We start from the raw sequence: 13,584 nt of genomic DNA, 5'->3' as shown, positions 1-13,584 counted from the left end.
AAGAGGGCCAAAAAGAGGGACGAATATAAGTAAGACGGACTCTGAAAGCTAAAAACCTGCAAGTAACATCAATTTTTTTTTTTTTTTTGGTACTGGGAATCGAACTCAGGACCTTGTGCTTGCCAGGCAGGCGCTTGTGCTACTGAGCTATATCCCCGGCCAGTAAGATCAATCTTGACTATTTTAAACCAGTGACTGAGCAGGTTGCAAAGGTGAAACAGCCCCAAGGATGGTGGTATGAATTGGATCTGGGATGTCCCCAAGCCCCATGTGTTTGGAAGGTGACTGGATCATGGGGTCATGAGACACATCACAGTCCACTTTCACAGCTAACTTGCCATTGGGTAGAGGCAGTCACTGGGCCGTGACCTAGGAGGGTGTGTCTCCCTCTCCCAGCTCCTCCCTACTCTGCTTCTTGGCTGCCCTGATGTGCCCAGCTTACACCCTGGTCTTTCTATTGTGCCTTCCCGCCATGGAACCAGCTGACCAGGAACTGACTCCTCTGAAACCACAAGCCCTAATAACCTCTCCCTCTTTCCTTGGCAGGGACTGGGCATTGTGTCTTAGCAACTGGAAAGTAACTAAGACAGATGGCATCAGCAGGAAGCACAAGGGGAAGATGAGAACCCTGGGCCTCTGTGACAGGTGGCAAAGTGACTGCTGCACCCCAGGCCTGCAGCAGATCCAGGTGGACACATGGGCACCACCTTCCTGACCACATGCTTCATTTTGCCGGTTTCTTCACCCCATAGGACCGCAGGGTTGTCCCTGCCTCTGGGGATCCAGTGACCAGCAGGACAGGATGAAACTCAGACTCTCCTAGTGGACAGAAGCAAACCAACTGTCACCACCACACACTGGTCTTCAGCAAGACCTCAACAGATCAGTGTGCCCTGTATATGTGTACATGTGCATCACGCACGCCAGACAGAGACCACACCCCGTGGGATGGTGCGATGGAGGGAGGCCACCGTCTACGCCATTCTGGCTCAGTAGTTTTCATAGAAATACATGGGTTTTGATAGCTTTGAACCAATATAAAGAGAAAGGAAACAGACTGGGGGTATGGGATAGACTATGAGAGCCAGAGCACGCTAGCCCCAGGGTGAGGGCTGCATCCCTGAGTCAGTCAGTCTCTCAGTGTTGGGTGAGGCCTGGCTGGAGCTTCCAAGGGCCAGAGATGCTCCAGCTGTGTCTGCACAAGAGAAGCTCTTCTGTGACCACCAGATGTAAACGTGGCCTTGCATTCCTCAAAGATCTCTCAGCAGGGAGACGAGGTGGGAACTGCCCTCCTCTGCTCCTGCTGAGGTTTGTGTCCCCTTAAAAGTCACAGATTGGGACTGGAAAACCCCGAGGCAGTGGTGGTATAAGATGGGCCTTGCAGAAGGCAGAGCCCTCAAGGGTGTTTCTGCCCTTGTGTCCCCACCTCCTGCTCATGAGGACCCAGCAGTGCAGTGCTCCCCACTCCTCGTGTTCTGGCCTCACCAGAACCCTAGTCTTAAGCTTCACAGTCTCAAGAACATGAGCAAACAACTCTGGCCTTTATAATTCGCCTCTCTGAGGCATTTTCTACAGCAGCACCGATGGCCCAAGGCACTGTCCAGCCCCACTTCTGAGACACAAGACTCAAGAGTACTTACTCATACTACGCCTACACAAAGACAACACTAAAGCATAACACCGTGTCTGCCTCAGCCCTGTGGATGACATTCAGGTACTCAATGCTCAAGACAAGCTCTAAGTAAGCACAATGGCAAGGTCATGTCAGTGGAGTAGTTCCCTTTAATCATCATTGTATGCATGAATAAGAAAATAGTCCAGGAAAATACATTTTCATGGTGGGTTGTTTAAATCTAATAAAAATGTGACGATATTTTAAAGCCCTTCTAAAAATAACCAGAAATACCCTCAGAAAAGAGCATACTGGACATGACTCGGTATTTCTCCTGAAGTTTAGTATGTATAAAAATGTTCATTTATTTCCATTCAAAAATAATGACTGGCAATACTGAAGTAATCTTCTGTAAAAGAAATTATGTACAGGACATGCATATGCTATATACAGAGTACAGTGCACACAGATGTAAGACTGACTCTCAGGGATACACAAGTTCCGCCCTCCCGATATGCCCGTAGCCTCCACGGCCTCGCTCCAGAGGAGCCTCCTGCAGGAACAGGCGCAGCCACTGGCTCTCCTCCGCCTGGGTGGCTGCCCACCTCTTCTTCAGGTACTGCACGTCCACGGTGCCTGAGGCCCTGGCCAGCACCAGGGCCAGGAAGCTGCCGCTGGGCCTCTCCGGCTCCCCCAGGACAGTCATGGCCACCAGCCTGTAGGTGAGAGGGGACACGCATGGGACTCTCATGGGTCTGAATCTTCCAAATTGTCTCCTCCGATTGAGGAAAACAAGAGAATTTCTAAAAATACCAATAGTCAAGCTGAAAAGACAGACTAGAAACAAAGGTATGGAAATTGATAGGAAGTGCTTTGCAAACCTACGTCTGCATCTTAGAGGTACGCAGACAGACTGCTTGTGAAGGTGGCTGAGAAGAACGCACTGCCACACACTGGACGGTGGCCTCACCTGCTGCTTTTCCCTCCCTCCCCACTCAGGAGTGAACAGCCCTCAGTGGCTCCCCTCCCTCTTCGGCACCCCACCCCATGCCAGGCCATGCCCACGCTCTCCACCAACCATGCCTGTGCCTATGGCCCCATCCGACCTCACTTCCTCCCCTCAGCCTTCACCTGACCCCACCTCCATCCTCCGTGCCTTTCCCCTGCCAGAGGTGTCCAGTCCACCCAGACGGCCTCCTGTTTCCACCCTCCTCTCCTGGACTGGCCCAGCCCAGCTCACCACCTGTCTTGTGAGGCTCAGCTGGGGTCATCAGGCCCAGAGACCCCCTAGGACTCCAAAGCCTCACGTAGACCCTGGCATCCAGAGAACTTCTTGGGGGGCCAGCAGTCACAGGCAGAGTCCCCAAGGGTGCTGTCTGCCCTCAGGTGTCCTGTAGATGTGTCCTGTGCCCAAGTGGCCCTGGCACCATGGGACCACATGAGTCCCACATACAGTACTGCAGGCAGAGCTGCAGGGACCTGCTGGTGCCACAGCTTGAAGACAGAACAACTAAAGGGCTCATGACCCTGGCACCATCAGGAAGAGCTGCATGGCCTCAGGGGAGGGGAATGTGGGCCTGAAGACTCCAAGGAGCAGGACAGGAAACAGCGCCTCCCTGTCCTCAACTCAGCACTGAGCACCTCTGAAGAACGCAGGTGAGTCTAACGGCTGCAGCCTAGAAGGGCGTCCATGGAGACGAACCCTGAAGGCTTCCCTGGCATCGGGACTGGAGGGCACGGATGAGATGCAGTTCATGGATGAGACATCATTTCAAACAAACATGGATACCCCGGTTAGAACTGTTCCTGGGCAAGCAGAGCATGGTGGCCAAGCCTGTAGTCCCAGCACTCAGGAGGCTGAGGCAGGAGGATTGCTGTGAGTTCAAGGCTAGCCTGGGCTACATAGCGAGACCCTATCTCAAAAAGAAAAAAAAGGAACTGTCCCTGGACAAGAGGCAGGGTGGACAGAACCAGGCAAAGAGGGCAGAAGACCCACATCCACCGCACAGGCACCAGCAGCTCCTGGGCATCCTCCAGGCAGGGCTGCAGGCTATGGTCAGACCCGAGGGGACAGGACTGCAGGCACCACAGCACGTTGGAGTCTGGCTCTGGGAGCTGTCAGTCCTGCTTGAGTCTGACCTGCACTCCTGCCTCCTCATTCATGTCCTCCTTTTCGGCTCTTTACAGCTATGAAGAAATACTTTAGCACAAACATTACGTCTTTAACTCAAGCACTTGCACAGGAGGAGCTCAGGGAAAGGAATGCTTAGATTGCCCTGGGGCTGTCCTGTGACATTCTCACATGCATGTGCTCTAACTCTAACTCACTCTAGGCTCCTCCTGTATCCTGGTCATCCACCCCCCCCCTCCCCTCCCCCATACCAGCCCCAGGGACAGTCAGGGGTCAGTAAATACTGTGCTGCTTAACAAATGACAGACTCACAGACTTTCTGGAGCCACAAGCTGTGGGTACATTATGTGTTCACATGTGAATCATAGTCCAGATTTTTTATGATTCTTGAGGTTTTTTTTTAAGACAAGGCCTTGCTAAATTGCTGAGGCTGCCTCAAACTTGCCATCCTCCTGCCTCAGTCTCCTGAATAGCTGGAATTATAGGCATACCTGGCTCCTGATGAATTTTTTAATAATTAGGATAATGTCAATATACCTAGTACTCAAACTAAATAAATTCAATTCTTAACACGCTGCTAGGTATTATTCGTATACCCCTTGCACTCCGCCACGCTGTCACCTGTCTTTGGCCACTTCTACCCTCCTCTTTACAAAAGGGCAGTGAGATTCCTTCCCCAGCTATCACAAACCTTCACAGTAGGAGAATCTGACACAAAAGGTAGAATTTCAAGAAAAAGTGAGGTGATTGGACCATCTGCCCCCCAGACCTGTCCTGGTTTTACTCACCTGTCTGGGGAGATGGGCTGTGTGGCCACAGGGCCCAGGTCGCTCTGCAACAGGTCCCACACATACACGGTGGACCCAGCATCCTGCACCAGGAACACAGCTGGCCGTGTGGGGGACCACTGCAGGCCGGTGATGGCGTGCCCCCTGGTGCTGCTGTTCCACTGTGCCAGTGGCCACTCGGAGCTCATCTGGTGTAGCCGGAGGCAGCCATCTGAGCAGCCAGCCTGTGTGACAGGGACAACCATTAGCTCCCCTCTCTGTAACTGAAGCAGAGCAGCCAGGGGCTGTTTCCAGAGCATTTGCTTCTGCAGTTTGTACAGCACATTGTATTGTTTTTTGACACAAAACTGCGTCCTCATGAGTTGCCAAGCTGAGCACCTGTCAAGTTCTGATGCGGAAGGACTCCCCACCCTGAGAATCAGCACAGTGGTGAAGCCATAAGCAGTGTTCGTTTTAATAGAACTGAGCCCCACCAATGCAAGTGAAACTCATGAAGTTGGCTCCATGGAAGTAAACAAGTCACCTTTCTAAAAAATTGCATTGATAATGTGGTTATATATTTCTGTTGGACTGAAACTTTCAGAAAACAAAATCTTAGTGGGTTTAGTAAAAGACCAACTGTTTATAAAGAGAAAAACAATCTTTCACATACTCAAAAGTAAAAATAAAAAAGAAAGAAAATGAGAATGGGAGTAAAAACAAAATATAAAAAGAAACTTTTTGGTTTTTTGAGGCTGGCCTGAGTCTCACTATGCAGTCCAGGTTGGCCTTGAACTCGAGATGATGCTCCTGCCTCAGCCTCCTGAGTGCTGGGATTATAGACGTGTACCACCATACCCAACTAGAAACAAATTTTAAAGCCCAGCATGCCCTTAAAGGGTTAATGGCCACCAGGCAGGAATAGGAAGGCACTCAGGACTGGGTTAGGCACCACAGAGCTGCCTGACATTTAACATTCACCTGTTAGATTCTAAATAATCAGTAATTGAACAAAGAATTCCTTAAGAGAATCAAATTCCTGAGTTAATGTTTTAATTTCTTTGTTATTTAAACCTCATATTTTCTCTTTTAGACCCCTGAAACTTAATATATGATTAAGTTGTAGCCCTATAAATTATCAACTTTCAAGACTTTCCCCCCAAAAAAAAGACTTTCCAATGGACCAGTGTGTCCTGCTGCCCAAATAGGCAGATAATGCCACAGAAAAGAACTGGGGCTGTAAGAAGCCCTTTCTTACCAAGAATATCGGTTCTCCAAATGGTGAGAAGTCGATCACATTAACCTTTACTGCTCCTAACGCGCACTGCTGAGGTTTGAAGGATTTGGGAGATACTTTCAAGTCCTGCCTTGTGCCATGAGTTATAAGACCCTAGTAATAGAAAGACCAAGAAAGACCAAAGGCAAGTATTAGGTATGAGGCCGGGCAAAGATGTTATTCTTGAAACAGTGGGAATAACACTATAACAAAGCAGCAGTAAGTTCATCTTAGACAAAGACATGTGTCAGGTACCTCTGGGAGAGAACAAGGGTGAGGAACATAAAGAAATGTAAAACATTACTCACCACATCTGTGCCAACGATAAAGTGACTAGGGTCTGAAGGCAGAAATTTGATGTTCAGGGTTTGTGTGGGACCCCCAAACTCACTACCTTTATGAGATAGACTGAAAAAGAAAGCAGAGATGAGCACACGTTTGCTGTGAAAGCTTGATGGTACACTCACTTGACTGAACATTCGCTTGGTCCTATGCGTATCACAAGATAAAGACAAGGCCACTTCAACATCCTGTGATTTAACCACTCTGTCTCCTATTGCCTTTTTTCCCTGCTGGTGTGGCTTGATAACTGCTGCAGGTAATCCTGCTCACTAATTCTTTCCTCAGCTGTGTCTAATCTGCTATTTAACTGCTTAATAAATAATAGCTTCATCTCTGACGGGGTTTTTAGATTGCACAGCAGCTCCAAGTTCTTTGTGTGTTAGGTGTTTCTTTATGCATGAACACATCTCTGCAGATTGCTTGTGGGAGCCCTGTGAGCCCCAGCTTGTGAAGTATTCCTCCCTAAAGGCAGTGTCCCTGTGCCCACTGCTGTCCGGGACCCCGCACCTCTCTGCCCGCCATGCGCAGGTCCACAGGCCATGGGGCTGTCACACACCCCCTAGCTGCAGTGAGCTCTCCTGTTGCTCACATTGAGGGGCATCAAGTTCCATCTCCTGGACCCCAGCAAGGCCAGCACTTCCTGATCCTGTCCAGAGCTCCAGCCACAGGCACAAGGGGAAGGCTTGTGATGGCGCAGGCCTGACGTCTGCCTCCAGCCTGTCACACAACAGCTCTGAAGCTTATATCGCTAACTTGAGTCTGTCCTTGCTCCTGGCATTTAGAGGTTTTCCTTTCTTCTTAACAATCACATTCAGCTTGAGTGTCATTTTTCCTTTACGCAGCACACATCCTTGCCAGGAGAGAGGAGCCCAGTTACTCCAGCAGCCCTTCTGCCCAGTCAGAAGTCAGGGTCTGGCCATTCTCAGCTCTTCTCCTAGCTCCTCTGCTCTCTCCCACGCATGGGACTGTAATGTCCCCATCAGCAGATGAGGGAGTCTAGACCTCTCTGAGGTCCTGCTATGGTGACAAATGCCTCCTGGATGCCTCAGCTTCAAACCTGAGGCCATCCTAACCTGGACACCTGCCCCACCTTCCTCCAGAACACCCTTCTTCTTGCAGAAAGGAGACACCACTAAGGGTCTGGGGAAGACAGGCATCAGATACTTGAGATGCTTTCCTTCTCCAAGTACACATTCACACCCTGGAGAAATTTATAAAGTAAATATAACACAAGGCATGAGTGAGAAGGGTCATAGCACAGATAAAAATAGTCCTAAAGAAGCTCAGCAAGGGAACGGTGGGGCCCATGGGTCTGTGATTGCAGAAACCACGTGCCTTAGGCTCTGCAGTATATTTGATGATTTGTTAAAACTAAATGATTTGCTTTTCAAATTATATGTAAATCAACCAAAGTTGATTTAAAATCAGATGTAAATTCATTAACACAAACCAGAGGTATTCTGTGTGAGGAGGAGGAACTGGGCTCAGAGACTACTGTTTAAGTTTTTGAGGGGTAATTCACACGTTAATAGCCCTGAGTTAAGGACAAGGAACGATATCTTTGGGAATAAGTCAATATGGAACATAAAAATAGCACAAATAATATTTACACATTTACTAAGAATTTGTATGTCACGTTAAGTTATATGCATCAATTTCTAAATAAAACTTTCTATCGGTGTTTCTGGTTCCTGAAACTTCATCTAAGTTTAACTTCAGGATTCCATTAGAACAAGATGAAAAACAGTCAAAGAGATCAACTGAAAAGACAGGAAGCATTTTTTTATCAAAAACTATCAGTTGTATATGGGAAGATGTATCTATTACACTGACTTACTAATAAATAAATTAAATGGCAAAGGGGCTGAGGATTTAGCTCAGCGGCACAGCGCTTGCCTGGCAAGCACAAGGTCGTGAGTTCAATTCCCAGTACAGGAAAAAAATAAATAAATTAATTAAATGGCAAAGGTGGAATTGAGGAAATGCGTCTTGGTCACACACACTGACACACTCGTTGCACTTGCCATCACCCAGGTCCTGTCGCTTCTGTAGGGAGCAGGTCTTTGAGAGTGGGAGGGCGTCTCACCTGCCACCCAAGTGGATCACAGCACTGTGCACCAACTTAATCCTCCCTCCAGGGATGAGGCCTGGAAACAGACACGCAGAATAAAAGCACCTCTTAATGAATGAAATCAAAATTGTTCATGGTGGGCTTGTGTCCAGATGTCCCCCCAAAGCCTCATGCAGTCTTAGGTGGGGCTTTTACAGAGGTAGCTGAATCTAAGATTAAAAGTGGGTAATTACTAAATTGGTTCACTGATTGGCTTCATACTGCCCTAGTAATCCCAGTAGCCTAGATGGATTATAAAAGGGGCAGAAAAAAGCTTCTAAGGGTCTTTGCTTGCTCTGCTACCTTCTACCTACCATGAATTGTTTCTCCTCTGCAATGCCCCTCTGTCATGCCACCCTGCCTTGGAGCCAGATGATTATGGACTGAAATCTCTACAAACTGTGAACTAAATAAACCTTTCCTCCTTTAACTTTGGGTGTTGGGTATTTTGTCTCAGCAACGAGAAAAGTAACTAAGAGGTTCACTACCTAAATACCTCTGTTGAGAAATGATACCAAAGTACAAACTGATGAGCAGCCCTCCTTCTGGGAGGCGGCTGTGTGTGGCCTGAGGTAATAGAGGAGGGGTCCAGGCCCATGGGCCTCTTTCACAGATGACAGTACACACACATCTAACACCCCTCAAGTTCACAGCAGCACCCACCCACAGGAGCACACAGAGCCCCCTTCTTTACAGATGACCTTGAGGCACCCCCCCAGGCTTTGCCAACAGGCACGGGGGTCTCCCAGCTCCACCAGCCCCACCAACTACTCTGTTGGGTTCCCAGCTTCCTCCCTGCAAACATGACACAGAGCTGATTTCTCAGGCCTGAATACTCCCTCCCTCGTTTGCCCTCACTCTGATGGGTGGGCCATCCACTGGCTTTGCCTCCTAGTATGTGCCAGTGTCATCCTCCCTTTTTAAATTCCTGCAAAGGTAGGAAGAGGCGATTTCAATATACTGAAATTCAAACTTGGGCTGAGGAGCTGCCTACCTCTGTACATAGAGATTAAGCCAGGGTACAGCTGAAAGGACTTCTGTCCCTGTGTTGCTGTCACTGTCATAGTCACAGCTGTCACACAGGAAAGTTCCACAGAGGCAAGGCAGGTCTGTCATCCCCCCTCTCCTTGACCTAGCCTTGGCCTTGGCAAACCCTCTGTTCTAGAAACCGTATTATAGTTGCTATCTGCAGCTCATGTTTTCCTGCCCTGTTCTCCCTGACACCATGCTGTGACCTGGCTGTGTGGAGATTTTCACAGCAAAGGAAATACGTGGCTCTGCATCTCAGGGCTGTGTGATGGAGCTGGGAGCTACCTGGTAACGGCGGCTTCCAGGGACAATGTCCCCTCCCCTTCTGAGGGCTAAATTTGGGTGGACAAAGAGTGCTTTCAAACAGCAGCTTCTAACAGAGAAATACACTCTGCTCTGCATCTTCCGGAGGACCATCCCACATATACTACAAAACATTTTAATGCAAATACTTTTTATGCAGAATAATCAGATTCTCAGTCACTGTGGACAGAGACACTAACTCCTTCACCATCTGTGACCACACACAAGCACCATGGCACCTAATGAACCAGCAGTAGGCAGCCCCACAGTGAGCACTTGGGATGTACTGGGCACAAAGGCAGGGTGTACCTGGCCTCGTGCCCGTCACTAATGTGTAAACACTAAGGAGAGTCAGGAAACTTGAGCCTGCGATGCTGTGAGAACCTGACATCTGGACCTGGACAAAGCAGCACACAGCAGAGCAGATGCCACCACTGACACAGTCAGCCTGCCCCAAAGGGTCCACGGGAAACCAGGACGCGACCCAGCCCCGGGCTCATAAGTCACACCACCACTGCTCCACACACAGAGCCACTGCCCTCTCGGGAGAGCTGGAGACAACGCCGGTACCTCTCCCACCATGCTTCCCCAGACCTGCCCAGGGACACCCCGACACAAGCAAGGTAATGGGGTTCTTGTCCTTAGGAAAGGAGGGGCTCAAGGTTGTTGCTGCAACAAGAAGGCAGAGTCTGAATCCCAGATTGCTTGACCATGGGCAGCAGCAGGCTGAGCCTCTGGGGTCTCTCAGCCCCATCCAACTGGAAGCTGAGCTCCACACCATACAGAAGGCAAATTTCTCACAGGTGCTCACCGGTTCATCTCAGTTACATCTGCTCCACCAGACAGAGCCCCCAGGCATACTGCGCTCACACTCAGGGTTCGGGCATGCCTGGGCAAATGCCAGCCCTCACAAGGAAGGAAACTGCAGAGTGAGCAGGATGCAGAGACTCTGACTCCAAGTACTCTGGGAAAGGCGTGCAGAGCAGACACCGACGCTCATCCAGAACAGAACATGAAGCAAGGGACAGAGAGGGAGCAGCATCTTCCACGCTGCGTAACGAGGCACATGCTCAAGAGCTGAGAGGACTTCTGTGTTCATTTCTCAGGTAGCTAATTACGTACTTCTCAAAGTAGGCATTGTTATCTTTCATCTCTATTTATTTTCATAAATATTAAAATTAATTTTTGAATAGTTACCTAAATCACTTACTGAACCTGCAATATCCGTCTTAGGCAATTCAACCACCACCTAAAAATGGAACATTGAAAATGAAGTGACATCACTTTTAATTATGATATCATTTAAGCAAAGAATAGCTCAGTTAAGACAGGACATTATATTAAGTCCTAAAAATTTCAATTGCTCCAGAAAAAAGACTGGCCATTAACTTTAGGGCTAATGTTTTAAATCTTATTAATTCATCTACTTTGATCTCTCTTCACTCCTCACTCCTCGCCCCAATAGACAGATCTCCCCCCACAGGAAGAGCCCTCATCTCAGCCCTGACCCTAGCACCATGTTCCTGTTTTACCACCCAGAGGCCTACAGGAGGGGCCCTGAACTTGCTATGTGTGAAGGTCTATATCCCCACTTCCCAGAACCAGCATACTCAGCCTGCTCTGGATCTCCCATGTTAGAGGACTGCATCACTGTCTGACTCCTTCCCTGAGCCCTTCCCAAGACACAGGTGCTTTTCCCTCCCCAGCCTGGGCGCCTGACTTACCCACACATTGAGAACCCCACTCTCGTCCAAGGAAGCAATGTGGAATGACAAACCTGATGCTCCTAATGAAAGCAGAAATGAAAGGAAAGAAGTGGCATTAAACGAGGAAGTCACATCTCATCTCTGCGGAGCAAGGACTTGAGGAGGGACGGACCCTGTACCTTCCGGAGTAGAAAAGGGCGAAAGCACAAAGCTCTGCTTCCTGCTTGGAGTTGTGCAGATGGGCTCTACCGCCTGAAGAGGACTCTGGTGGTTTACAGACATCAGGACTCCATCTGGAGAGTAAAATCCACAGCACCCACAGGTAAGTAATACACCTCAGAAATGCGACTCATACTTGATGTGCACAAATACAGATGGCTGTGGGTCTAAAAGCCCCAAATAAATGACCTTGGACCTTGTTTTCAGCACTATAGGGAAATGGGGACAACAAACCTCAAATACCTGTGAAAAGAGAAACACGCACTAAAGCTTATACACCCTCCTATAGCTACTGCCATCACTGCTGACCAAGGGTCAAAAGGCAGGGGACAGAGGTCAAGACAGGCCAATCAAAAGATTGTCTTAAAGACTGAGGAAGCTCACACAGAACCACTTCAGAAAGGGAAACCTTACTCGGAGGCCAGAGTCCCATGGTCCCCTCACAGCTGGGGGAAGGTTTGGAAAGTGAAGGAATACAGGACAGTGTCTCAGAGCAGCACCAGCCTAGGAGAGGAGTGAAATCAGACATTGGCAAAAACAAGGTTAATAGAGCTGAGTGTGGCGGTATGCACACCTGCAATCTGGCACTCAGCAGACACGGGTGCTGAGGCGGAAGAATCTCAAATTTGATTCCTACCTGGGCAACTTACGGACTTAGTGAGACCCTGTTTCAAAATAAGAAATAAAGAATGGTTGGAGATGTAGCTCAGTGTGCAAGCCCTGAGTTTAACCCCCCAGTACCACAAAAAAACAAAAAGACAAGGCTAAGGGACATACCAACTCAGCAACCACTACCACAAGAGCAATACTCTCCATTACAGAAGTGTATCTTGACACAGCAAAGCTCTTTGATGTAGGGTATCCATCTACAGAATACCTAGGAGTAGAAGTCAGACTCCATACACAGATACTGAGATACAAATCGAAGGGTTTCAGCTGATGAAAATTCTCACTGCCCCCCCAAATACAAGCATGAAACAGAAGACAACCCAAGCTCAATATTCTGCAACTGAAGCACTTTAAAATCAAACCAAATAAAAATACCTAATCAGAAATCAAGGAAAGATATAGACCCCCCCAAAAAAGGCAAGAAATAAAATGACAGCTGGGGTGTGGGTTGGTGGTGAGTGATTACCTAACATGCATGAGGCACCAGGTTCAATCCCAGCAGAAATAAAACCAAAAAACCTTAATAAGAAAACAATTCAGGCCCACCACCCCTCTGCCGTGGAGGAGCTGCTCGGGAGGGGAAAAGCCCCAGCCGTCACCTCTCTGCCATCAAGGGAGCCTCAATCCAGAGAGTGTGGTGCCTGGCCCATTCCCCCACACTGTGGAGGAAGTGCCCAGGACACGAGAAAAGGCTCATCCAGAGGAACCCAGGGTAAATCCCCTCTCACAAGGGAAAACACTTTGCATACAAACTCCTCCTAATTTATGATCTGTTCTGTTATGTAACTATAGAATTTGCTCCTATGGTCTAATGTACAAAATTAACAGTTACCACAGTTTGTCAGTTTCTAAATTATGCTTGATGCTATCATTATTGATAATTGTACTACTGTAGCTACAATATTATATCTGTTGTAATCAGTTGTTCTCCCTGGTGTAACAGTATTGGGAAGCTCTAGGGTAATAACCTCACCATAGCCTTACACCAAAAGACTGAGCATTGAGCCAAACAGAAACTGACATCCTACTTAATTAATTGGGAAGGTAGGATCGTGGGACAGACACAAACTAAGAATCTCCTACACACAGAAGATATCTCTGAAGTACAGACTTTTGCTAGCGAGGCCTTGGTACTAGTGATATAGTGACTTAGTACCAAAACTCACAAAGATTATCACAGAAAAAAATAAAAATTTTTTGAAATATAAAATCTCAAGATGAAGGAGCAAAATGCACTCTCAGACCTCCAGCCTACCCAGAACAAGTCCATCAGACATTGACATAGAAGAAATTGAAAGTCACACACCTGAAATTTCTGAAATGACAGCAACTGAAGTAAAGAAACAACTCCATCAAGCTATAGAGGAAATCAGATCAGAAATAATCTTTCAGGGGCCAGGCATGGTGGCACATGCCTGTA

The 13,584-nt window shown here is 48.2% G+C and overlaps 1 protein-coding gene across 1 annotated transcript in view; it reads right to left on the bottom strand.

Annotated features, from left to right (window-relative positions):
* Positions 1-1,764: 1,764 nt before the first annotated feature.
* The window catches only part of Wdr60 (WD repeat domain 60), a gene marked incomplete in the record, with an annotated part of 68,333 nt that continues 56,513 nt past the window's right edge, over positions 1,765-13,584 (bottom strand). The window contains 8 exon segments of the mRNA XM_013509671.1: positions 1,765-2,328; positions 4,532-4,755; positions 5,769-5,900; positions 6,095-6,194; positions 8,215-8,275; positions 10,768-10,819; positions 11,295-11,356; positions 11,456-11,569. Coding sequence (XP_013365125.1) covers positions 2,097-2,328; positions 4,532-4,755; positions 5,769-5,900; positions 6,095-6,194; positions 8,215-8,275; positions 10,768-10,819; positions 11,295-11,356; positions 11,456-11,569 — 977 coding nt within the window.

The sequence above is a fragment of the Chinchilla lanigera genome, unplaced genomic scaffold (assembly GCF_000276665.1).
Source record: "Chinchilla lanigera isolate Chin_1 unplaced genomic scaffold, ChiLan1.0 scaffold00178, whole genome shotgun sequence".
Lineage (NCBI taxonomy): Eukaryota > Metazoa > Chordata > Mammalia > Rodentia > Chinchillidae > Chinchilla > Chinchilla lanigera.
Note: the sequence above shows the minus strand (reverse complement) of the source record. Positions and strands in the feature narration are given on the sequence as shown.